The 27,821-nt window shown below is 34.2% G+C and overlaps 1 protein-coding gene across 8 annotated transcripts in view; it reads right to left on the reverse strand.

Annotated features, from left to right (window-relative positions):
- Positions 1-2,374: 2,374 nt before the first annotated feature.
- The window catches only part of KLHL24 (kelch like family member 24), a 36,441-nt gene continuing 10,994 nt past the window's right edge, over positions 2,375-27,821 (reverse strand). For 7 of the 8 annotated variants that reach the window (XM_081077758.1, XM_081077760.1, XM_081077764.1 and 4 more), the window contains 6 exons: positions 26,813-27,793; positions 17,212-17,396; positions 16,131-16,249; positions 14,102-14,290; positions 12,862-13,050; positions 2,375-7,364 (listed from right to left, as the gene is read on the reverse strand). In XM_081077758.1, coding sequence (XP_080933884.1) covers positions 7,164-7,364; positions 12,862-13,050; positions 14,102-14,290; positions 16,131-16,249; positions 17,212-17,396; positions 26,813-27,732 — 1,803 coding nt within the window. In that variant the 5' untranslated portion in view covers positions 27,733-27,793 and the 3' untranslated portion in view covers positions 2,375-7,163. Of the gene's footprint in view, positions 7,365-12,861; positions 13,051-14,101; positions 14,291-16,130; positions 16,250-17,211; positions 17,397-24,098; positions 24,222-26,812; positions 27,794-27,821 lie in introns of all 8 variants that reach the window. The other variant, XM_081077765.1, reaches the window with a different exon arrangement.

Raw genomic sequence — 27,821 nt, forward strand, 5'->3', positions numbered from 1 at the left:
GAATTGGTGGTGTGCCTTCCTGTCTGTCGCAAGTCATTGGCTGGAATCAACTGGTGGGAAATGTGGCCTCAGCTCAAATGCAAGACAGATTTCCAAGACAGCCCCTGCGGCATTAATTGGTCAATTATGCCTCCTGCGCTTGGAGGTAAGTCAGGCCCATTTCCACGGCTGCCACACCACACCACAAAGCTTCTTGGAGTTGCTTTCTGTTTTGTTTTACCTCCTCTGTTTACTCACTTCAGGACACTGACCTCCTGAAAGCCTTACCGTCTTTGGTGTCAATCACCAGAATGGAGTGTGTTTAACAAGTAAATACCTTTTAAAATTGTCTCTCCTCCTCCCATTTGGACAAGATGCCTCCCTTTATCACATTTTCCCTGAATAAAAGGGTCTGAGTGCTCAAAGTATTGACTCCAATTTGGACTGATTCCTCTTTAGGACTTTGGTTATTGTACATTTGTATGGATTATTATATCTATCAAATTCTGACTCCCGTTTTAAGCTGTTTAGAGCAGGCTCTTGTATAGCCATAAAAATCAGAATGGGTGCTTTTACTCACTAAAACATTAAGCACTTTTGTGCCAAACATGGTATTAGACTACAAAGATGAACAAGGGATTTGCGAGTCTTAACTTATAAAGGTGAGCGACAACATGGAGAGGTCAATGCCATTGAAGGAAAAGTTTAATCTTACTCGTAGTTCACCTAGAAACAAGAGGCACGGCACACCACGCAGGGCCACAGGAGAAGCACCAGTCAGTCAGGAGTCAGAGGAATGAGGGAAAAGCAGAGGTCACAGTCTTTATTGGGGTTTCCATGGGAAAGTTGAGGGCAGGGTAAACAGTTTAGGATTGGCTAGTTTGAATCATTCTGGCCGACTTTGAGATATAGGGGCTGTTGTTTGGTACGTTGTCCCAGGATGATTTAGGGCAGGGGAACATTGTCTGGCTGTGTGAGTTAAAGGTGGCTGGGGGTATGGACAAGGGATTGGTTGATTAATATATGTAAGGTAGGCTCACTGATAAGTTTACTGTCTCTAGAAATTCACTAGTCCTGGGGGTGGGGGACAGTCTCTCCAGCCATCAAGATCCTCCAAAGATGTCAAACATCATAAAATATAGAAAACTAAAAAAGACCCCAACATAATTAGGAAGAAACCAACCCTTTTGGTTTTCTTAGTCTCCATTAAGTTAAACAGCAGAGAAATAGAAGGCAGGTATAGCCCATTTTTCTCTTATTCCGCTTCAGAGGACAGGTTATTTTTTAAACAGAAAATTTCAAGTATAAGAGGCTCTTACTCTTTACCCATTGTCTATAGTTTTCCAAACATAAGCTAACAAATACTTTTGTTTTTTCAACTCCTGTCTTTGCACACTGCATTTTTGTCCTGAACCAGTTGCATGGAGAAGGAACCAACATTCATGTTCTCTTCTGTGTCAGAACTATGTTTACGCGTCAACAAACAACCCTTGGTTATTGAGGAATTAAGTCAAATGAAAACACCTTTAACATTTATTATTTAAGAAGCACTCTAACTTGCCATTTGACTTTAATGGCACGTTTAAAAACTAAGCACAGAAAGCTAAGCATTGCATTGTTTCTCTATTTCTGTGTCTTTTCAAAATTTTACTCTTGCTAATATAAAATCAGACATTTTTTCTCTGGTAAACATATAGCCTCTCTTTGACAATTGAAAAAAAGTTTTTTCTTAAGTCTTTACCCTTGATATTACTAACTGGTACTTTTGAGAACCAAAAGAACACTAGAGTACAAATGTTAAGGATCATTTTCTGGTAATTTTTTTTAAAATATATTTTTTAATTTTATTGGGAATATTGGAGAACAGTGTTTCTCCAGGGCCCATCAGCTCCAAGTCATTGTTCTCCAATCTAGTTGTGGAGGGCGCAGCTCAGCTCCAAGTCCTGTTGCCGGTTTCAATCTTTAGTTGTAGGGGGAACAGCCCACCATCCCATGGAACCGGCAACCCTGTTGTTCAGAGCTCGTGCTCTAACCAACTGAGCCATCTGACCGCCCCTAAATTTTTTTTGAGTAGGTAACACTCCCATGTGATTGAGACTAAAATATTGATTATAATATACATTTATACATGATTACATATGTATATACATATGTGTATATGATTATGCCATGAAGTTTCCTTTTTACTTGTCTCTCGGCCACAATTTCCTTTCTTCATACACACCACTGTTTTTTTATTTCCTGTTTATCCTTCCAGTTCCTTTATGGACATAACAGTAAATACACACACATACTAATATGTATTTTCCCCCATCTCTTTTTCCCACAAACATTTGGATATATTTAAAATAAAACAATACATTTTTGGTAAACAAAATTTAATACAAACATATAGTCATGTAATAATGTTTTATTAGATACATTTTATTAGATACAACTTTTAAAAAATACTATGAACAAAGTATATTTAAACAAAATACATAAGTATTAATGTGCTACAACTGAATTGAGAACAAAGAAATACAAAGCCTTTTTTTTTTCACTGTGAAGACTCTGGAGCCTCTGATTGAAGGCAAATGACATTCGGCCACCAAAGGTCTGTAAAAGTTATAAAGCATATTATACTTTTGTTCAACTTTATAATTGTGTTGTCTTAGAAAGCTCCAGAAACTTTCAACAAAGTTTTAAATAAACCATGGGGAGGGGTGATAGGAAAGGGAAGAGTAAGAACTTTTTCAAGAAGTTAAATAACAAAGTCTGTAGAGAAAAGAAATAGTACATAAAGGAACAAAAATAAGTGGATATACTTTTTTGACATTAAATGTAGATATTGCAAATGATGTTTACAAGGGCTTAATCAATGTAAGATAGATGTTTTTCTGAATATCTTAAAAAGCACCTTGGTATCAAAACCAAAAAAAACCAAACAAACAAAAAACCCCAACCAAAAAATAAAATAAAATTCCAAACACCCCAAAATCTCTTAACATTCTTACTTGGCCAAGCATAGTTGGTGCTCATTACAAAATTTAAGAAGGGCTGAATGAAAAATAATTTTTTTTAAGTTTATTTACTCTATAGGAAACAAATATGAAACTTATTTAAGGTAAGCTTTATTTAGATTGGAAAAAAGTTGAAATAGCACTAGAGAACTTTAGGCACAAATTCAGATGAAGTTATTTTTAAAACATTAAAAAATTCCTTTCTTTGGAACAAAATACAAAATAAGTTATGACTATTGCTGTTTTTTTTAAAAAAAATATTTATGATGATCATCTCTAGTACTAAGTAAATTTAATATCTAGGCAATCACACAAATGTAAAACATTCACACAAAACATTAAAAAATGTTTGAAGTACGTGTATGTTGACAATGTCTCTGGAATTATCAGTTCACACTCCTGGCTCAAGTGGTTTCTGGTGTCTAGCATTAGATATGACAATAAGTATAGCTAGCAAGTCAAACCTACTGCCTTGAAGGTCAACCAAATTGCCCCATTCTGGTTATATGGTATAAATTTCTTTAACTAAAAAGAAAAATGGGGTGAGGTGATGTAAACCTGGCTTTCAATATAATGCACAACAAATTCTAAGAAGGCCAAAATTATGTTGAGGTTAACTGGTGTCTTGAGTTTCCTAAAATAAAGGCAGTCTATAGGAAGCCTTGAGGAGACAATATCTCGTCACTTGGCACCACATAAACAGCAAGCTCTCCTGTTTGAAAATGCAGTCTGAAGTAGATGTCTTTTCCACACATAATCTCAAGACACAACAGGCACACATAAACAATGTAACCCCTCGCTTTTCATGTATGGGTTCTCACAGCAATTAAAAAAAAAATCTATTGCCATATCCAGACAAGAAAAAACACACACCTGGTTTGTATATTGACAAAAGTATAGTATATAATTGAACCTTTGTCTTTCCTGAGTTTCAAAAAGAGTATTTGACAGTAGAGATACATAAACAATTCATATTCACTAAGAGAAAATGTATCAGTCCACAAAACATTTTCGTCTTTCTAAATATAAAAGAATGAATGTTCAACCACTGCCATGTGTGAAGCCCCTTTACCAAATTTAAATTTACTCTAGAATCATGAACTGAAGGTTACTTAGTTATGGCACTTTAAACACGCCAAACAGGCAAAAATGACAAGTTAATACCCTCCCTGAGTATATACATCATTTTTCCTTAACACCTTGTTTAAATGGAGTAAATACCTGTATTTCAGTCATCTAGGAAAGAAAAAGTGTTACTGAAGATCGAATAGGCTACCATTTCATACCTGTGCTGTAGTCAGTGGGAAGATCAGAGCAGAAAAGGAAGCTCTTCTGTGGTAAGAATTAGATCACTCTTTATAGTTCACTCACACATAGGAACACATGGAAAAGAATTAAATTCATGAAAATAACAAACTGTACTTTTCGGTTGATTCACAAAACATACCCTTCACTTCCCTTTCCCACTGAGTGGGTTTAGCAAATGCATCTCCACCTCCAATTTGTTTTCTGACCTTGTAAAACCATATGTATTATATAGATTCTGACTGCATACAAGCCATCAGATTAATACTCATCATGTACTTTCAAATGTAAAAAAGTATTCTAGAAATGCCCAAATAAAAAATCTTCTGGAATTGAATTTAATAAGGTCAATTAACTTTTTTTGAGGTCAATTAATTTTTATGTTTTTTTCTGATCACTACAAACTGATAAAATTCTTGGTGTTTATATGCGTATATGTGTACATGACCATACTATCTATCTACATATATACACATGGATATACATATATACTAACCCAAAGGCTTATATGAACATTACCTATCAAAAGAAAATCTGTTAACTATGTGATGACAGTAGGAATAAAATCTGACACAAATTTGGTTGATACTGGTATATTTCTTTTGATATAATTATATCCTAAAATTTCTTTTTATTTTATCAATGCTAACACCATTATTTATCCAAAATCAGTAAAGGAAGATAAATAATTAAAGGAAATTAAACTATCATTTGGGTAACTTTAAAAATAGTTACTTTAATTTCCTAGTATTCAAGGTAAGTTTTTGGTGGCCTACTTAATTTATGTAGTTTTAAATTACGTAGAGGAAAAAATTAAACTTTGAGGTCTATATTTAAACAAATTCTGTTCTATCAGATTTACTACAATGAAGACATGGATATTAAAAAAACGAATAACAATACAAGTAAATAATTAATATTTTCACAATAGACAAAAGTACTAGAATACAAGTTATCTTCAGAAAGTTTTTTTTTGTGTGTGTGTGAAGTGTCTGCATTTATGGATGGACATGATCTTACAAATAAACATGAAATAACAATTGTTATTTGTATAATCCTCAGCATTTACACTTTTCTCATATATTACCTCATTTTCTGCAAAACATTTCTGAACTAAATAGGTTCCATTATCTACAAAAAATATAATACACAAGTAGATATTTACTTGAAAATTAAAATAAGTATCCTAATTATACCTACAATTGTCTTTCAACTAAAATGACAGAATATTATTCTTTGAATTGCTCTGATAATTATCACAAAAAGGTATACGTATATCATTTCAAATTATGATTTGAAAGTAAAAATTCCCTAAAAATGTGCACATTTTTTCCTCAGAATTCAGATTTCAGCTAAGCATTCAAATTGATGCCATAGTTTATTTGAAATCTCAGTATCACTTTAGGATGAGAGAAAAAAAGTAGTTTATACATGTTTTCAATTACTTGGTTTTAACAGAAATCTGGTGACACTATAATCACATATTTTCTTCATCTCTCCTATGACAAGGAGTATATAATTACAATGCAGATTAACAATAGAGCTTGGGAAGTCAAGATACACCAGCTACCTGGAACATCCCTACAATGTTGTAAATTATCTCTGTCCATCCAGGAATAACAATAATCAATTATGCTGTAGTTCCTGCCACTCCATTTACCTTAGAAAAAATTTTACATTCCTCTCTGAAAACAAGCAAGCTTTATAAACCAGAGTTGTAAAATCTAGACAAGGGCAATTTGTTGTATAGAAGCTTGAGAATGTTGATCAATATTTTACACAATGCGTACCAAATGACAGATTCATCTTTGAAGACTGCTACTACTGCTGTTAGTGTTTTCAGATAGCTTATTTTAAAAGAAAAATAGACCCACTGAGCTAGGTGGTCCCTGGTTTATCCTTTAAAGGCAACTTGAAAGTAGAGACTCCCAGGATTTTTAGCTGTTCACAAGAAAGTAGGACAACCAGGGAAGAAGTCCTCACCCAAAGCACCACACTAATGAGGTCAAACCCTACTGGGCTAGGGAGAAAATCGGTCCCTGTTTTTCACAAGATAATATTGCAAAATGAACTTCAACTCCTTTGCCAGGTTCAAGAAAAGGAGCTTCCTTAGAGGATGGAGAGATGAGAGTCACAGTGGGCCATTTTTCCTTCAATGGGTCTTAAATAATTTTTTCTTAGGAATTAACCTGTCATTTTAATCCCCATTTTAGGGGCATCTGCTTTTGTATCTCCTAACCAACCTCTTCCCAAAAATATGTTTAATATAAAACAGCAATTGTAAGAATGAAGTCATGATAATTCAGTATTTCAGGATACTCAAATTGTTGTCACTGTATTTTTTATCAATTACAGAAAATCTTCAGTAAAATTAATCAGTTTGGATATATTTTTAGTGACAATGATTTTTAAAACTGATTTCCCCCCCCTTAGAATGCATTTTAAGAATTACGTGATTCAACTTAAATGAAGCCTAGTCATGCAATTTTTCACATGCATGACAAAATAAGGAATATACAGTCTTGCAGATAAATACACAAAAATGAAGAGATCAGTCACGAATTCCTAAAATGTATGCAGACATTAGTTCCTATTCCACATAAGTTTCTTACAAATACTTACAAAGGTACATTCTCAAAGTCCAAGCAACACCACTATTATCTTCAACAACAACAAAAACCCCTCCATCCTTTTTTCAATTACAGGGAAGGCTTTATTACAGTTTGAAAGATTGATATTTTGGGGAGAAAGGACCACAATGATTATTTTTAGGTTTTGTGCTTTTGGCACAAAGGAGATACACCAAATTCCAACTCTGGAGTTTTTAAAATCTCTCATCTTGGATCTGTGTGGCTTCTTGGATGAAGTATCCTGGCTTTAGAGCTTAAAGCATTTCTCATTGTATCTGTGAATAGTCACACAGCCATGATAGGACACTGGCCTGGGCATTGCAGCTACTCCTGTGATGATACTTGTCGCAGGATCATAACAGAGAATAGTGTCCGTGGCTTCTCCATTTTCCCGTCTTCCACCCAGGATATATATTTTGCCATTACACACAGACATACCACAGTTTTCCTGTTTAACCAAATACATTTAAAAAAAAATTAACTGTTGAAGGTAAAGGATCTGGTAGCAAACTGAAAAGTAAAATGAGACATACTTTAACCCAGTCAAAAAAAGGAAACATGGAATAAGCTCCCTTCTGCCCAACTCCTGCTCTATGTGTGAGTGATAGATAATTTTGCATGGATGAAGTGAGTGTTAAGATTGAATATATGTTAGTAATTGGGGCCAAGATGTGGGAGGTGAAGTGGGGGTGGTGGACTGACAAAAGGGTTTTAACTTAGTGATAGCTGAAAAAAAATCTTTGGAGAGCGTGGCTTGCTTTTCCAATTACAGGAAAGGCCTTTTTTATAGAAAGTGGCTATAATACGACCAATGAGTAGGAACATTATTCATTATATGAGATTACCCACAAATTAAATGAATGACAGAGTTATAATCAAATTAACAAAGCACTGTTATTAGGGGCCTTGGCTGAGACACAGAAACTCCCCAAATAACATTTTACAGTTAACTTTCCACATAACAGGATTCTTAGCTAAATTATAGTCTTCTCTGTCAATAATTACTATATAAAACAAATATTCTTGCAAGGATGACTGATTGTTCAAAGAAAGAAATTACACTAAAATTGTCTCACTATTGCATGGATCTGGTTATGCTGTAGGTCAGATATTCTTCTATCTGTATTTCACGTTGAGAAAGTTATTATTATCCTGTTTCCACATAATCAACAATGAGATGGTTCTATCGAGTATAGTAAACATTTTTTACTTGAGCAGATTTGTTGTACGTATATAAATTTTGCTCTTATAGAAAATAATGAAATCTTGGTGGACTTATATAATAGAAGATAGTATCTTCAGGTACAAAATAATTAGTGAGTACTTAAAAATGCCTATATTAGAGTTTTTATATACCCAGAATGACTTGGCCCATTATCATTAGTGAATGACCAACTTTTATCCAGAATACCACCCATGAATTATACCAATTATATGCCAAACTGTAACATTTTTCATCTAAAACTCAGTGAGCTCTTTCTATAAATTCTAAAAGTTCTGAATACAAAAAGCAACAACATCCTTAGTTTTCAGGTATAAGCCACCTCACACAATTGAACCTTGTTTACTTTGATGATGATTCTTAAGCTATATAATTACAGGATCTTATTAATATCGTTTCAGATAACAATGCTCAGAATTAAGTGAAATAAGCAACCTTATTCATTCGTATCAGAAAATTACTTGTACTAGATATAGTAGTTTATTTTGCTCTATGAGAATCACAAAAGTAATGGCAGTTAAGAAGAAAAATAAGTTATCAATACATGAAGTTATTTTTCAAGACTAAAATGAAACATGATCCTCTCCTTGATTATTTTTTTAAACAATGCTTACTACTTAAATGCCAACAATAAAGAAAAAAATCAGATTTCTTTTAATTAATTATTCTAAAGTTTAATGACATCTTAAATACCTAGTCTATTGAAGGAGGATAAAAAAATCTTCATCATTGACTTAAAAAAAAATCCCACAATTTTTAAAAGGATGTTTCTGATGAAAATTGAAAAGCAAAATATATTTAAAATAGCAAGTTGTATCTTTTAGGAATTATGCAAAGTAAAGATACATAATGGTGAGGGGCAGAGAAAAAGGCTGGGTCCACTCAGACTACAAAAATAAAGCTCATTTTTTCAGCTCTTTTTTGTCATTCAGTATTCTAAGCATTTAAAAAAAACATAGCCTAGGACTCAACTGTCATGAAACCATGAAATTACAGTTGGCTTATCCGTTTTTATTGATTAGCATGAAACACATAGGCAAACACAGATGGTTCAAAATTTGCCTATCAATAATGTATACATAGATATACTTAGAGGTACTATTACCGTGTTTCCTCGAAAATAAGACCTAGCCAGACAATCAGCTCTAATGTGTCTTTTGGAGCAAAAATTAATATAAGACCCGGTCTTACTTTACTATAGTAAACTAAGTAATATACTATTTACTATTTTACTATAGTAAAATAAGACCGGGAATACAATACAATACAATACAATACAATACAATATAATATAATATAATATACCAGGTATAATATAATATAATACAATACAATACCAGGTCTTATATTTTTGCTCCAAAAGACGCAGTAGAGCCGATTGTCTGGCTAGGTCTTATTTTCAGGGAAACACAGTAGTAAGAATGGACTGGGGAGAAAAGATAATCCCAGAAATCTCAGTGTTTTGTTTTTTTTAAACTTTTATTATTTTAAGTGTGGTTTTCCAGGACCCATCAGCTCCAAGTCAAGTAGTTGTTTCAATCTAGTTGTGGAGGGCGCAGCTCACAGTGGCCCATGTGAGGATCGAACCGGCAACCCTGTTGTTAAGAGCACCGCGCTTTAACCAACTAGGCTAACTGGCCGCCCCTCACTACTTTTTGTTTCAAGAGATTTGATATATTTCTGATCTAAATGTTTTGTCATCGAAATTTCTGAAGTCAATGTTATTCACTGTTTAATTAGAGGAAATGTGCCATGTATGTCCTATTGTTTTTTCCTCATTAAGAAAATATGGAATCTAAAGAACAAAATAAATGAATAAACAAAACAGAAACAGACTCATACCGTGTTTCCCTGAAAATAAGATGTAGCTGAACAATCACTTCTAATGTGTCTTTTGGAGCAAAAATTAGTAAAATAAGACTGGGTCTTATTTTATATAGTAAAATAAGACTGAGTCTTATATAATATAATATAATAAATATAATGTAATGTAATATAATAAATATAATATAATATAATATAATATAATGTAATACAATACAATATAGGACCCGGTCTTATATTAATTTTTGCTTCAAAAGACACTTAGAGCTGATTGTCTGGCTAGGTCTTATTTTCGGGGAAACGGAGTAGATACAGAGAACAAACTGATGGTTACTAGATGGGAGGGGGGTTGGGATGCTGAGTGAGAAAGGTGAAGGGATTAAGTACAAATTGGTACTAGTTACAAAATAGGCACAGGGATGTAAAGTACAGTATGGGGCATATAGTCAATAATATTGTAAAGACTATGTGTAGTGTCAGATGGGTACTAGACTTATCAGGGGGATCACTTCGTGAATCGTACAAATGTTAAACCACTACGCTGTACATCTGAAACTAATATGAAATAGTACTGAATGTTAACTACAATTTTTAAAAAAAGTCACTGGTATATAAAGCACAGCATAGGGAATATAATCAATAATACTGTAATAACTATGTAGTATCAGATGTGTAATACTTACTGGGGTCATCACTTTGTGAGGTATATAAATGCCTAATCACTATGTTGTTTGGTACACTTGAAATTGAAATAAGAACATAATTACTATATTACTATATGCCCTGCATTATGCTAGATGCTGGCCATTATCTTTCTAAGCCCTGTTATCATTTTATGCAGTATAGCCAAGCTCTAAATGAACAGTAGTTCTCAGTGAAAGTGCATTATATTTTAAAATATTCGCCGTAATAAACCAATGAAAAATAGCTTGGACCACTGAGCTAAAAGAAATGCGATTCACAAGGGATAGATTATATTCCCTCTGTACCATGAAGCTGAAGATTCTATTATGTCTATCAGTTGAGGAAATGTTACTCTGAATACATTACTAATTGGGGACTATACCTTAATGTCAACAACTTGTTGCACAATGTGTTAGAGAAGCAAGACATTAGAAAAAGGAACACTAGATTATTAATGTTTTTAGTTTAGGCAAACTGATAAGAACTTGACTAAAAGCAAGAACAATAGCAATTAAAAAGAATAGGAGAAACTCTGAGACCATAGAACTGATATGCTAGATTGATTTAATTTAAAAGAAAGTGAGAAAAATCTAGGGAATTAAGTTTCTAGGTATGAAATAATAGGAAATATATACATTTATCTCTGCCCCCAGCTCCTGACACAGAGCTCCTAAGTCCCTTGAAATTTCCTGGGTGACAGGAGTGTCTTTTATTCCAGTGAGGCAATTCTGGGTGGGCTCCTAGATAGTGGCTGATCACCAGAAAGACCAAGCCATAATTAGAAGCTTAGAACTTTCAGCCCCACCCCCTATTCTCTGGAGAAGAGCTGGAAAATGAGTTAATAATTGGTCATGCTTACATGATGAAGCCTGCATAAATATGTCAAAAGTACGGGACTTGGAGAGCTTTCAGGTTGGTGAACACATCCATGTGCCAGGAGGGTGGTGCACCACAACTCCACAAGGACGGAAGCTCCTATGCCTGGGACCCTTCCAGACCTCACGCTTACATAAGTTAAGTGTTTCCCTGAGTTCTGGGAGCCATTCTAGCAAATTACCAAACTCAAGGAGGGGGTTATGGGAACCATGATTTATAGCCGGTCAATCAGAAATACAGGGGACAACCTGTGATTATGATTGGCATCTGAAGCAGTGTCAGTCTAGTGGGACTGAGCCTTTAACTTGTGGAATCTAACACTAACTCCAGGTAGATAGTGTCAGAACTGAATTGAATCGTAAGACACCAAGCTAGTGTTGGAGAATTGACGGGTATGGAAATAAACCCACATATCTGTGTTGAGCGTAAGGGAAAAACAGTTTTTGCATTCACTAGGTTGTTTGGAAACAGAAAAAGTAGGCTTCGGCAGAACACCCATGGACAACATCAAACAGGGAGTTGGAAATTTGAGTCTGGAGTAGAGAGAGGCATTAATGGAGGTAAAGACTTGAAGTCATCGTCCTGGGCAGTAGATGAGATCATTCAGGAACAGAATATAAACTGAAGAGAGCAGAGGAAAGAGGCTCAAGGAATACCCAAATTTAAAGGTTGGGTAGAAAAAATAAGAGAATATGAATGAGACTAGGAGATTATTAGTAATGACCTTTGGGAGTACAACATCTCTAAAGTGTTATAGGTAGAGCCAGATTTTCAACTTCAGAACCATCAGGCATGTTGGTGGTAGGAGTGTAGAGCCATGAATCAAAAGGCTGAGGGAAGGCGTTTTTTGTTTTTTTTTTTTTTGGAAGCAGGGAGTGGAAGAAGAGTAGGGAGATACAGGCCGGAGTGTGTGGATGAAGGAGACTCAGCACAGCCATTTCTAGTATAACAAAAAAGAAAAAAAAAGGAAAAAAAATTAGCCTCTAACTACAGAAAAAAAAACAAAACAGTTTGGGAGCATTTCTTATCTTTTGAAATATGCGAGAGAGAGGCATAAGGACTAGAGCAGGATTGTGAAAAAGGGCAAAGGGAAAAAAATCAACAGCCCAAGAGCAACAGCTACTTCATCATGGGATGGTAAAAAGTTTTCAATAAAAACAATTTCTTGGAAGGAATTCAAAACAGGTATACCATATGCTTTATGTGGAGTTTTATAAAATTATGAAAAAACTCAAGCATACATTAAATATTTTAATAGTGAAATTATAGTATATTCATCATGGTCACGTTCTTGGTCCCTCCAGATTCCTTTTTCTTTTGGGCTGTTTTATGTTATTACCTGCCGGCTGAATGTATTCTGAACATGCATCCAGTAATCTTCAACTGGATCGTAGCAGTATATCGCCTTGGTCAGCCCACCAGCAACATATATCAGGTTGTTTAAGGATACAGCTGTTATGCATCTCTTGGCAATTGGGATAGCTGCACGAAGTAGCCAAGAATTGGTTTCTGGATCATAAGATTGAACCTAATAATATATAGAAATATTTAATTAAAATTTCTTTAAAAAATGCAAATATGCTTAATAGACAACCAGTATATAGGAACATGATTAAAAATCAAATCCCATTAATTCACAGAATTAAGGGAGGATAGCTTGATAGTGAAATGTCTGAATTATGAAATTCTCAAAGGAAATGCAAATGTATTACTATCAAGCAGAATGAAGCAACAAACAGATTGGTTCCAGGATGAATGACTGCCAGGTTTTGTTTACTTATTTCCATTGACAGTTCAGATTAAAAAAAATTTGTTATATAGGATGACTATGCTTCAATCTGAATATAATTTCTTTACATTTTTAGGGAGCCCTTTCTTTAAAAGAATACAAGTAAACTTCAATCTAGTATACTTTGAATCATCACAAATTCTGAAGTAACAAATTTTAAATATGTAACTTTTGGTTACATTATGTTAAAAGTTAATTTAGAAAATAATTAATTGATTGAAAAAATTCAATTAACCATTGCTAAATCAATGAGCAATATGTACTTGATTCCAGTATAAGCATGATATTTCTTGAGATGTCAGGGTGGCATAAGTTCTTTTGTCCTAGGAGTTCAAAGAAATGCTGAGACTTTGAGCCTTCTTCTATCTACATCACAGAGGTCTCCTTTCCTCTTCTTTGTTCTAAAAAATACTTCCAAAGTATGCAGAAAATGACCCAGTTGGAAGAAGTATAATTAGTTGCTTCCCAAATGTGTTTTGTGTGAAAAATTTTTTTATTCTGCAGATTACAGCAGTAAAATATTTTAAGACAATTATTTACAACAAGATCTCAACGTTGAGATTAGTCTCATTTCAAAAAGACTGGGCCATGCTTTTTACAGCAGATTGTTAGCTATATTAGGATTTTACTTTAGGATTGAAATTCAATGTTTCCCCCCAAAAGTATAAAGTACCAGACAATTTTAAAAAGGCCACTCACACTAAGAGACTTTGCTACCTACTTATACGCCTTCTGTATTTCTCTTCTTGTATGTTATCACTGGTAATTTCTGTAAGAGAACATGGCTTACCTTATCAGAACAAGTATTATCATCGGGTCCTCCACCAATCACAAACAATTTGCCTACACAGCTAGTCACAGCAGGAGAACTCACTGCTTCCTTAAGGGGAGCAACTTCAGTCCATCGATTTGAAAAGGAATCATAACATTCTACGCTGCTAAGTCTGTTTTGCCCATCATAGCCTCCAACAACATATACCTAAATGTAAAATACATGGAAAAATCTTAATTATCAAAAGTCTGAATTTTGAACTAGTTAGCTAAAAATTAAATTCTCTCTCCCCCTTAACAAGCCCTTGATAACTATAATTGCAATATATTTATTTAGCTCAGTTTCTGAACCTTTTTAAAAATTATCACCCACTTACCACCATGAAGGAATCTTTTTAGACATTTTTTTACAATAGCCCCCTGCAATGAAATTTTAACACTGCAGATAATTGTATATCTGTTTATGTACTCTATGTATATATGTGCTTTATACGTGAAACAGTACAACTTTTCTCATACCCTCAAGAACAAATCTTTACCTCTGTAGGGCAGATACTGCTCGAGTTGAGCAAGTAACCTGACCTCCTGGGATTCAGTTTCTTCATGAATTGGAAACATTACATTAAGTACTCTCAAAGATTCCTTCCTGCTTTAAGATTCTATATTCCAAACCATCTCAGGGTTTATAAATTTAAATCATTTTATAGGTTTGAATTCAGCCTACATTGTAATTTATAGGGTAATGTAAATGTTAGGATTGAGCACTTGTGTAAGGCAGGAAGCATTCCTTTTATTTCTTGATTTAATGATTTCAAGTTTTGAGTACCTTCAAGTATACTAATATTTGTCAAAGAAATTTGTGTTCACCAATCCATCGTGGCACTTGAGACATAATCATGTTCATTACCTTTGTTTGTCCAGACTAAGTAATTATGTCTTTTTATATTTTATTTCCTTTATACCTATCTCAAAAATCCTCATTATTTCATTGACCTTGTCAACGGCAGCAGCACAATAGGTTAATGTCCTTAGGAACTGACAATAGATTTCAAAGTGTGCTTTGAGGAGTCTAGTGTGTACAGTACAGACATTTCAAGAAGCCTCTGTGGTGATGTGGGGGCAGGGAAGGACTGATGGGAGGCTGGGTGGGAAGGCTTCCTGGCACCAACTGTTTCAACCAGAGCAGTTTTGTTTTCTCATTGGTAGCTCTAAAATGTCTCCATGGGAGGGCCTAAGAGGTAGCAATCTTTTTAGAAAGGAGTGCTAGGAGACCAGTCAAACATACGTGCAAGCAAGTATGCTGCTTTTACTTAGTCTGTTCATCAATTTGAAGTGGTTTTGGAGGAGGTGATACAGATGGAGGCAGGGAAAAGCTAAAGAGCCAACATTAGCCCTTGGTATAACTGCTGTATTTTTGTCTGTTTTACGGAATGCATTTTTATATTAGATTTAACTTTTAAAAAGAGGCTGTAATTGCTTTTGAAAAGTTTGGAACCACTAGTCCACAAGTGATTCTCAAGTTCCTGAGGAGAGTGAATGGTTCAGAAACAAATTATGTATTTTTCATATTTATTAGTTGTAGTCAATAAGACATGTTCTTTAAAATGCATTATTGAGTTTATCTTAATCTTTATTTTGTTTTGTCCCTACTTACACAAATAAAAAAGCTAAAATAACATCACGGTAGATAAATATATCTCTGCCTAACTGCCGAAGTCAGTAAAAGGAAAAAGATGCTTGGATTAGACATTAGCCTGTATTTGTACTTAATGTAACTCCTTTATTTTTCAATGCTTCTTAGGCATTAAGGCTCCAGTGGTGCATGAAAAGAGAAATGTGTTGCACTGCAATGAATTCCAAATTGGGAGAACAAAATAAAAGTACAGTGTCAAATTGTTTATATCTTCAGTTTATCTACGGAGGTTAGAAATGGAAGGAAATACAATTTGAATGCAAAACACCCAGAGGATGAGTAAAATGAAGGATTCAGCTGTGGTATTTATTTTGGAAATGTACCAGCAATAGTAATAAAAAGTGGTTTGTCTTACTTTACCAAGGAGGACAGCCATTTTGTGACGCCATCTGCCTTTATTTAGAGAAGCAACTCTGATCCAAATATTTAACTGTGAATTATAAATCCAGACATCACGACCATTGATTCTTCCACCTTTAAATGCAAAACAATGCACATACAGTAATATACACATAAATACCAATAATATACATATATAAACATGGGATTTATTTACTCAGTCCAAAATTTAAGAATTCAGTTCAGTAAGCGAAACAGGACCCTCTTAAAACTTAATGGAAATAGTTCTACAGAGCAGATTTAAACTTTGCCAATTGTTATTTTGAGAAATAATAATTACAGACCCCACATAATACAATTCAGAGTATGAATTTTACAAATGCATTGTTAATTTAACCATTTTTAATTTTAGGAGTCCGACATCAGAAGCACCCAAACAACAGAATTATTTTTAAAAGAGTTTTTAAAAATCACCCATTTTTAAAAAAGCATACCGCTGTACCAAATAAAGTATCTGTTGTTATACTGTTCAATGTGTAGTAATATCTGCAAAACTGGTAAACTTGGTCAACCAAGTAACAGATTTCAGACCATAGATACTGTAGTTATACTTCGTATAAGCCTGTCATTTTATCTGTCTGGATTGAGAGGTAGCATATCACATATTATTAAAAAAAAAAGTTCAAGAATTTTAACGAAAATCCTATTTTATAAACTTTGGAGAGAATTTCAGAAAACATGGGTGGATTAGAGATGCTAAAGTCCATGAATACTTCTGACTTTGCAGACTTCACTGTGTTCCTTAAAACAGACAGGTAAAAGTTTAAACAATTATATCACATTCTATTTGCATTTGAGAACATTTAAAACATGATATGATTAAAGGCATTTTCTGGTGGATCTTTTGTAAATCACTTTGTATCACCTTGTGCCTGTTCTTAAGAGTAAAGTCATTCTCAGGTTTATTTGTTGTATAAACTGATCTGCCTAAAGTGGCCACCTCCACTTTCACTGTTTCTTTTGAGACACTGTTATCATTTAAAACAGCCAAGCTATGTTCAAATTAAAAGTAGCTACTACAATAATTCTTCATTTACCTGAAACAAGAATGTCATTCCTTAGAGCACAGACCGCGTACTCTGACTTGGTAAATTCTGGAAGCTTAGCCAAAGACTTCCATTCTCCTGTCACAGGATCATAGCACTCAGTGTATGGAAGATTAAATCCTCCAACTCGTTCACAGCCTCCAACGACAACTATCACCTCAGAGTAGCCAGTTGACCTAAAATAATCATTTTAAGAATGAATAAATAATAAACTAAAATACACTCGAGAGTTTAAAACCCTAACAACATATCATTATCATAAAGTGGAACACTATTATAAATCATTAAGTGTATTCTCTATGTGGAAGTGCCAAATAATACAGGCTATCAATTATTACTTTGAGAACATTTACAAGGGATTTAGTGACATCATTTAGCCACAGAAAATTCCCGTGGGTATATTTTTCTGAGTTTTGCCTTAAAAATGATAAAGCCGTCCAAAGGTTCTACCTAACTCAATTGGAATGCTGGTAATATTAAGGATGGCTTTCAAGTGAAGTTTTGCAGCAATTCAGATATGCATAACCACATAAGGTAAATAAAGCACTTTTCTAAGTGTAGGAAAATGTTGTTTTCATCAGATTGCTAGTTCTAAAACAAACTAATTCACAATATAACCTAAAAAGGAGTACAGTCATGCACCATGTAATGACATTTTGGTCAACAACTGCATATAGAAGGGTGATCCCATAAGATTAAAACGGAGCTGAAAAATTCCCATTGCCTAGTGACAGCATAGCTGTGATGACATCATAGCCATTCATAATGTCATAGTGCAAAGCATTACTCATGTGCTTGTGGTGATGCTGGTGTAAATGAACATACTGCACTGCCCGTCGTATAAAAGCATAACATGTACAATTATGTATAGTACATAATCCTTGATAATAAGTGACTGTTATTGGTTTATGTATTTACTATACTTTTTGCTGTTTTAGTGTTCTTTCTACTTGTAAAAAAAAGTTTGTTGTGAAAAAGTATGCAGTGTTACACGGGCAGCAGCCTCACACATCTTGTGTTTATCACATCTCTTGACTGCAGCATTTTCTCGTGTTTGTGATTTAATCTCATGTTGTTTGGTACAGTACCATGCTGTAAGTTTGTAGCCCGGGAGCAACAGTCCATACCAGACAGCCTAGGTGTGTGTAAGTGCACACTGTGTTTGCACAACAACTGTCTAATGACGCATGTCTCAGAACACATCCCTGTCTTGAAGCGACGCATGATTGTATATATATTTGCTCAGAAATGATTTTTAAAATAAAATTTTAAAAGTTAACTAAATTAAGGTAATCCAACTCAAAATGTTGGGTAGTTGCTAAAAATGTTGTTAAAGTAATAGCAAAGAATAATCAATATTATATAAAAAATATGTCTGGAAAGAATATACCAAAATACACTAATGGTTGTCTCTGGATTGTGTAGCTTCCCATTTTCGATCAACACAAATTTTCAAAACAATAATGAGCATGGGCTATTTTTAGAGTGGGAAAAAACAACTTTTAAGAGCACTATGAGGTTTACGTTAAACACTGGTTTCTTTTATTTCGTAAATTTAAGATAGAGATAGGAAAAACTAAGAGCTTATCCAAGCTTCTTTTATTCATAAGGTCCAACAGGTAGTTTTGGAATTTAAAAGTTATTTGGCTTTTATATTTTTTTCACAAATGTAATCGAAATGAAAAGGTGTTGTAATTGCATTTTATGGTTATTACAAGGTTAAGTCTCAAGAAGAAAAATGCTAACGATCTCCCTTCTCTTATTTAAAGTGGAGGGGAAAGAAGACCACATCAGAACACTTATTTGTAGTTTTAGTCAGTGTGATGTTTCACAATTACACTATAAAAAAACAAAATTCAACAATACTGGTATGTCCCTTTAATAGAGCTGCTATATTCTAGCTCCATTTACTCACAGCCATTTCAACTAATAAGATCAAAAGTACGCCAGGCACGCTTTTTCCATTATAAAATCAGAAATACATAATGCAGAATAGAATTTTGTTCACACATTAAAAAAAAAATTACATTCAGGAACCCCGCAAATTATATAACCCTAACCTAGCATATAGTAAAACATTATCAGAAGGACTCAAATAGTATCAACATTTACTATCTTCCAGATAATTCCAAAATGAAAATATTAGAAGTAAAAACAGAGGATAGCACCAAACACTTAGTAGTGTAACTAGTGACTCATCTTTCTTTCCATAGAAGTATCATTTCCTAAAATCATACTTAATATAACTCTAAGACAAATCCATGTGATTATTCCTTAAAGCTTTATTTATTGATTGACCAAAACAAAAATTGCTAAATATTGTAACGGATTGAATTACTTCTAATTGTTTTAATGTAAAATCAATATAATTATGATAATTTTGTTTTACACACACTTTCCTTATCACATTTTACTTGTTTTATACTTTCCCTTTGCTTGAATTTGCTTGCCTTTATCAAGACTTCTTAGCTTAATAGACATATATTGTCTTGTCTTTGTACCTTGTAACGAGACAACAGCACAAAAAGTTAATGGCTAAAACATTTAGTCCCACTAAACAAAGGATCATTTCAATGTCTACTGGAATTTGCATTTATCTGAAAGGAGCGGCAAACTAGTAGTAGTTTTACCTGTACTGAAGGTCCTATTTGCAGCCAAATGGCTTTTAAATTAATTAGAGAGAAGTCTGGTGTTCTCATTAGAGACTGTTAATCCAATAAAAGTTTTTTTTATATCTTTTTTTAATTGATTGTGGTAACGATTGTTAGTAAAATTACATAGATTTCAGGTGTATTTTTACCTGTATTTCAGGTATATTTTTATATCTTGATCTTGGAAAAATACTTATCTCAGGCTGAGCTGATTGTCTTAAAGGAAGGAAGTTACTCCAGCTGATAATGACAAGTAGAATAAAAAGGCAGTCAAGATGATAGCATAGGGTAAATAAAATTCTGGATACTCATACACTCCATACTTAAAGTGAATGTTACTTTACTTTACTAGTCCTTTAAAGTGAAAAGTCTGATTTTCTGCTGTGATGAAATAACAAATATTTGCTGCTTTAGTGCTAAGTCTCAACATTTGTTCCTAGGGAAGTATGCTAACCAAATTATCCTTTTTTTACAGTGGTAAATATTTTTTTAAAAAATCATCATCTTTTATCATAAGGTTAAGAAAAGATCAAAGTAACAGATCACATTCTTTGATTTATATGAAAGGTAAAATAATTATAAATCCACAAGACATTCTAAATCAAATCAACAAAATGTATATTAATTATCGGGTTCAGTTAAGAATCTCAAAAGATGAAATACAGAATTTACTGGACGAAATAACAAACCCACTTATTATTAATGCCAAATACACCAGAGACAGGTTAATTGCCAAACTAATTTCCATCAACAAAAAGGGGTCGAAAGGTGACCCTGGCTAATGAAAATATTAACTGAATATATTTAAAAAACACAATAGGAAAAGTAGTGTGTTCCCATATTGTGGAAGCTGGAATGCAGAAGGGAGAGATGTTAGTGGTGGAGTCTAGTCACCGTTCCAAGGCTCAAATGTATCTGAAAACTAAGATATCAATCCAAAATAATGGAGTGAAATAAAAATATGAGACTTTAACCCCTTAAGAGAAGAAATAATTCCTTGGTTGAAATACAGATTGGAAGACAATTTTATACAGTATCTACCAAAATTAAAAATGTATGTATCCTTTGAGCAATTCCCCTTTTAGTAATTAATGCTATAAATTATCAGTGTATGTATGCAGACATATGTACAAGAATATTCACTGAGCACTGTCTGCAATGCCAAAAATAGAGAAACAACTTAAATAAATGTCCATAATTAAGAGATGAATCAAATAAATTACGATATCCATAAATGGGGTACTACTGTGTTTTCCCAAAAATAAGATCTAGCTAGACTGTCAGCTCTAATGTGTCTTTTGGAGCAAAAATTAATATGAGACCCGGTATTATATTATACCGGGTATTATATTATATTATACCTGGTCTTATATTATAGTAAAATAAGACCAGGTCTTATATTAATTTTTGCTCCAAAAGGCGCATTAGAGCTGATGGTTGGGCTAGGTCTTATTTTCAGGGAAACACTGTATTCAGGTTTTAAAAAAGAATGAATTTGAAAATGTCCATGATAAAACATAAAAAATAGATAGTTTTAAGTGATAACAAGATGCAAAACTGTGAGTGTAGTACCCTACCATTTGTATAAACCAAAGTAGGAAGGAATGTACACACACACACACACACACACACACACACACACCTCTATATGCAAAGAATATTTCTTAAAAGAGTTCAAAAATCTGTAACAGAGGTATCCTTTGGGAAGAACTGATATACCATGGGTTAGGTAGAGGAGACTTACAATGTATACTTTTATGTAAAAATGTTTAAGTTCAAAATATTAACAATGAATTAACATGCATAAAAAGGGGAAACATGCATCCTATAATATAGTAGAATAACATTTGTAAGAGGGAGTGGAAGAAAAATTCAGAACACTGAATTTTAACCCTGGCTCTGTCACTTAGACACTCTGTGACCAAGAACAAGTTGGTTCACTTATCTGTGCCTGTTTTATCACCTATAAAATAAGAAATAAAGCCATTTATTAAATAATGTTAAAATACTATTTGTTTAAAAAAATCTTTGTGGGGGGGGGAGGGGGTTGGGGATAGGGGGAAGGGTGAAGGGATTGGGGGGCGGCTGGTGACCAAAGGATGGCCTCAGGGTTTTTTGAGAATTACTTTGGGGAACTTATTCAATAGTGTTTGGGGATTTTGTTGGGTGTCCGATGGACATGTGTCCTGTTTGGGAGACCACCTCAGGGATGCTGTGGATGCCTGGTCATGGCATTGTACACCAGAGGCTGGACATTAATGAATGCCAACTATAATTTTATGTGTATAATGTGATGGCTCGGTGTGAGGTCGGGGTGGTGGTGGATGGGGGGAGGGGGGTTCACGGTGTGAGGGATGTAAAAATAAAATTTAAAAAAACAAAAAAAAACAAAACAAAACAACAACAACAACAAAAAAATCTTTGTCTTAGTTTCCTCTACTGGTTTCTAACAGAAAGTTGAACCTTGTTCTCATTATGCAAATTATGTTCCTATATTCATTATACAGTAACTGATTACTTGACAAGAAGTAGTAGCTTTTAAATCTTAGTCATTTCTATTGCTCAATGGAGTGTGGCAAAGAACGTTAATCTTTTTCCATATACGAACAATTTACGCTTAAAATAAAATGTTTGACAGCAAGCATTGCTACCTCTCACACCACATTTCCTATTCTATAAAAGTATAGCATAAATTTAAAATGTGTTTTGATTATTTTCTTCACGAAACCAGCAATTTTTATTAAGCATTTTTGTGTCAAATGCGAGGTTACGCATTTTTTCATATGGTATCTCCAATCCTCATAACAATCTTACAAGGTAGGTAGTATTATACTAATTTTACAGACGAGAAACTGATACGTAGACAAGTTAACTGCCTTGCCCAAGGTCATGGAATTAGCTACTTGTGTAGAGCCAGATTCTAATCCAGGCCTGTGGATTCTGAAGCCAGTGCTCTAGACACATGATGCTTGCACTTGGTGTTTATTAAAAATAGTCTTATATATTGGTACAGAGATTTAAAGTTACATAATATAGGTTAATAAAAATACAACCATTATTCCTAAGCTTTATTCCTTCTGTGATTGGTCTCCACTGTTTTCTCTTCATGCACCCAATGGTTTACAACTGGCAATGCAGTTGTAAACTTTGCAGATTATCAAAATTTTCATGCTCTTGGATGCATCTTGGGGTTTCCTCTGTCCTTTAAGAGACATGTGGGTATATACAGGTAGAATATCCAGTATGGGTTGAGCCCTGGAGAATACTTGGTATGGATAAACAGTAAAGAATTACTGGCTGCTGTGAGGAGTATAGCCTAACTGTTCAGTGGTGGGATGAGACTGTCATTACCGTAATCCGGAGTTAATCTTTGAGTTGCTAATGGGAAGACAACCAGATATACTGTGTCTCCTAGTGTGACGCGTTACCTAGGGTGAATTCTAGTAAAAAATATTTAACTGGTCTCCACTAAGCTGAAGCTTGCAGAGTCAACTTACAGTTTCCAGGAAACAGAGCTCCGTGACACCATAAGGAAGCAACCAGACTAATACAGAAGGTGTAGTATCTTTTTCTGGACAACTTTACCATCAACAAGTCAGAATCATGAAGAAGAAATTGTTCCGGAATAAAAGAGCCTTCGTGGAAATAACCAGATGCAATGAGTGATCCTGGATTGGCGCCAGTTTCATTATAAGAACAGTTTGGAAAAAATAGGGGAAATTTGAATATGGCTTGGGTATTAGATAATAGAGAATTATTATTAACTTTAAATGTGATGTTATTTTGCCTATGTTATTTTTTTAAAGGTGGGTCTTTAAGGAAAAAAATACATATATATATATATATATATATATCATTTTAACATTGGCTGAATGAACGAATGAGAAAAGCCCAGGCTGGAAATATAGGTTTGATAGCCAATAGCAGGCATGGTAATTAAAACAATGAGAACAGATGAGATCACCTAGGAAAGTACATAAGGGAAGATAAAGAGATGTGGACCAAAGGGACTACCAACATTTCCAAGACTAGATCTAGAACCACCAAACTGAAAAAGAGCAGCTGGAGAAGTAAGAGGACCCTGAGGAAAGTGGTACTATGTAAGCTCAAGGAAAGTTTCAAGAGGGATTAAAGCAATTAATAATGTGAAATCCTAACGAGAGATCAAGCGGGATAAAGACTGAAAAGAGATGTCTAACAAATAATAAACAGAAGGTCAGTGATGACCTGATTGGGAGGAGTTTCAGTAGAGTGCCTGGAGCAGAAGTCAGAGGAGTGAACTGCAGTTGAAGAAGTGGAGACATCACTCCTTTTTCAAAGAAGTTTGGAGTTTTTCAGAAAGATGAGAACCTGTACAAATAATACACATTGTTCAGATAATGAAATTCCTAGTGATTGGTACTAACATGCAGTAATAAATAAGTGAAAGACAGAATATAAAGGGCAGAAGTTGATGTCAGAGTTGTAAAATAAAGGATTCCTCTTTACACTCCTCACATAATGCCTACATAAAATAACTATCTGCAATTACATTTCTAATAGTCTGCAAATTCAATACAAACTATAGTTTGGTTTTTTGGTTTTTTCCTACTTGCCTCCTAAAGAAAGGTGATATGGCAATCTTATATTTAGATGTGTTTCACTGTACGGAATGGATTGGCTCCCTTAAAAACTGGATGTAAAATAAATTTTTGTAAATCAAATCACTAAGTCAGGAAAATTTATTATCTAACCTAGTTACCCTTAGGCTACAATCTGATTTCATTCAGGTCACGTCTTTACAAATAATATTAATAATAAATGGCTCATGTTGATATTGCAACATATATCCTTTGGTCCCTATTCTAATACTATGAGCTATGCAGGATAGATATTATTAGCCCTATTTGACCCCCAAAACATTCTTCTGCTACAAGGGGACTCTGTTTGGAAAAAATGCATGCTTTTCCTTTTGAAGAGATACTGTAGATCCAGAAGAGTTCTGGAATAGCCCCAAAGCTGTGTAGCTTCCTTAATACATTAAGAACCTTGGTCTCTCCACATTCTTAAGCTCAGCCCTAGTCTATTAACAGTCCTTAAAAGAGAAAAGGAACTTAAAAAAAAAATCAGTTTATAGAATAAAATTATTTGTTTTTTGTCCATTGTTAAAAGACTAAGAGTAAAATATTTTATATTTCTTCCCTAGAAAACAATTGCTTTTTAAAAACTAAAGTCAGCTGATTTTTTTCCACTTTTGAGCTATAATGGACGTAAGTAGCTGACTTTGAAGAAAAAAATGTACTCTAGCCCTAATACAGAATGACATTAATTTTTTTGGTAAAAATAGTCATTAGTGTATCTAATTTATAATAATTTCAGACTGTTGAGTACTAGGAGTTTTCTTAAAGTGGATCAGACCTACACTATACATGTATTAATAAATAACTAATAATAAATAGCTAATAATTTTTAAGCACTTTCTATGCACCATTTTCTATGGTGAGTACCAAAAGGATTACTGCATTTAAGTTTCAATGACAAAACCTGTAAAGTAAGCATTGTTTATCATCATTCTCATTTTACATCTGAAAAAATAGATTAAATCTTGTTATATCCAAAGTTGTAGATTTTAGACATGCCATCTTACAATATGCTGAATTTTAATCTCGCTTGAAACAGTATTAATCAAGATCAAAGTTAAAAATGTAGTTTGAGAGTTATGCTATAGTAAATTTCACAGGAAAAGCAGAGCTGGCATTGGAAAATAAAATTAAACAATAGTTATACAATAATGTGAATCTATTTAATACTCTTGAATGGTAACTTAAATATGGTTAAGATAGAAATTTGTATGCGTTTTTTATCACACACACAAAAAATCCCAACCTTAGCTTTATTAGAAAAGTATTAAAAAATTCTTTAGTATTTTTCATAGTAGTCATTTCTCATTTATCACAGTAAAGGACAGTCGTCCCTTGGTATCCACGGGAGATAGGTTCCAGGACACCCGCGGATACCAAATCCATGGATGCTCAGGCCCTTTACATAAAATGGTACAGTGTTTGCACATAACCTGTATTTGCTTACACATCACTTCATTAGCTTGTCTTCAGTGTAGCGTTTGGTGTGTGGCAAATTCAAATTTTGCTTTTTGGAACTCCCTGGGATTCCGTGCCCTCCTGCCCCCCAAATATTTTCAATCTGCAGTTGGATTTCACATCCACGGATATGGAAGGCTGACTTTATGTTTAATATTATTCCTTCTATTATTAAGGCATGGAGTTATATTTCTATAGTTTGAGTTAAAAAGCTATAGGTATTTCACAGAAGCAACCCATTGTAAGATACAAATATAGTAAATACTTCATTGCATTCCTATCCTTTAACATACATTTTCCAAATTCTGTATAATGATGTAATTTTTATAATCAGAAAAAAAATTAAAAAATTGAGATTGACATTAAATATAATAACTGTGGCAAGGAGAAAAGATCTGAGGCTTGGGTTTTACATCTGAGAATCCACTTAATGTATACTAGCTTACTTACTTTACTTCTGTATTTCATGTTGTCTGTTAGGAAAAAGGTTAGCATGTGAATGTGCATATTGTTTTTTAGAAGTAGAGGTAGTCCAAAAGAGGCTACTAAGGCCTGTAGCTACTTTATATACAAAGACCCTCTGGAAAGAAAAGTGGAATATTTTGGGACCCTACAAAGGTTACGAGAAACTAGTAGAAATATGTTGAGACATGCAACTGCAAAGACCCTTTACAATACCCTCTGATAGCTCAGAACAACAATAACCAAAAATGCTATTGTTGAATCTAGTTTTCAATGGGAGACATTCTAACAATTCACATAATCCAAATTTTAAATGATATAAATCCCCATGTAAAGAACACATGTAAATAACTACAGTGAGATTGCATTCAACAGGTTTAAATTGGTCAACAGTCTTCTCACCTTCGTGGCCTGGTCCTTGGGGACATCATTTCATTCCCAAGTATGTGGTACCGTCTTGCTTCATGCAACAACTGATAACACTCAGGAGAATTCTGGATCAATTGGTCCACCTCAACTGTTTGAACGAAGTAGTTGGGATGCAACAGAGGAAGTCTCACATGTGTCAGGAGCTCATGTAACAGTGGTCTTCTCAGATCAACAGCACGATAGACCCAACGCATGACGGCTTCAAAAACCATCTCCTCTTTACCAATAACAAGTTCGTCACTACAAATATAATCAATAAGTTCGTCTTTGTCAAGCTCAAGAAATTCTTCATGCTGAGACACATCCTCAAAGGTCTGTAATGCAAAAGTCTTGCATTTTGTGAAGAGTGTTTTGAGTGAATGGGTATCAGCAAAGCGCTGGATTCCTAAGCAATTACAAGGATCAAGTTGCTCCTCCAAGAACTTGGCACATGCATCACGGAGAACACTGATCTGAAAGAGGCTGGAGGTTTCAAAGAGATATTGTACGTTCTCTGTAGTAATCTTCACCTTTCCAGTATAAACATACTGCAGGAAACATTCCATAGCTTCAGCTAAAATACCGTTGATTTCAACCAACATTTCTCGGCTTTCCCTGTGGTCATTACAAAACATAGCTCTAAAGTAGCTACTACAAGCTGAGAGAACAGCTCTATGGCAAGGAAATTCTTTTCCTTCCACACAAATGATAACATCTGTGAACAAGCGGCTATCTCGGAATTCATTAAATATCTGGAGTATGTTTTCAGCATGGGATGATCCTGAGGAGAAGTCAAAAAACTCGTGGCCTGTCAGAGATTTTGGGTCCATCTCAAAAACTTTACGCTTAATTGCTGGGGAATCACGCACCCCGAGATCCTCTCTGTTTAGTCTTCGTCCCAGTATTAGGACCATTGTTACATCAGTTGACTATATAATTGCTGAGAAATGACCACTAGGGATCTTCTTTATGTGGCTAAAAGTTAAGAAAAAGTGAAAACATT

Source organism: Rhinolophus hipposideros, assembly GCF_964194185.1.
Source record: "Rhinolophus hipposideros genome assembly, chromosome: 2".
Classification (NCBI taxonomy): Eukaryota; Metazoa; Chordata; class Mammalia; order Chiroptera; family Rhinolophidae; genus Rhinolophus; species Rhinolophus hipposideros.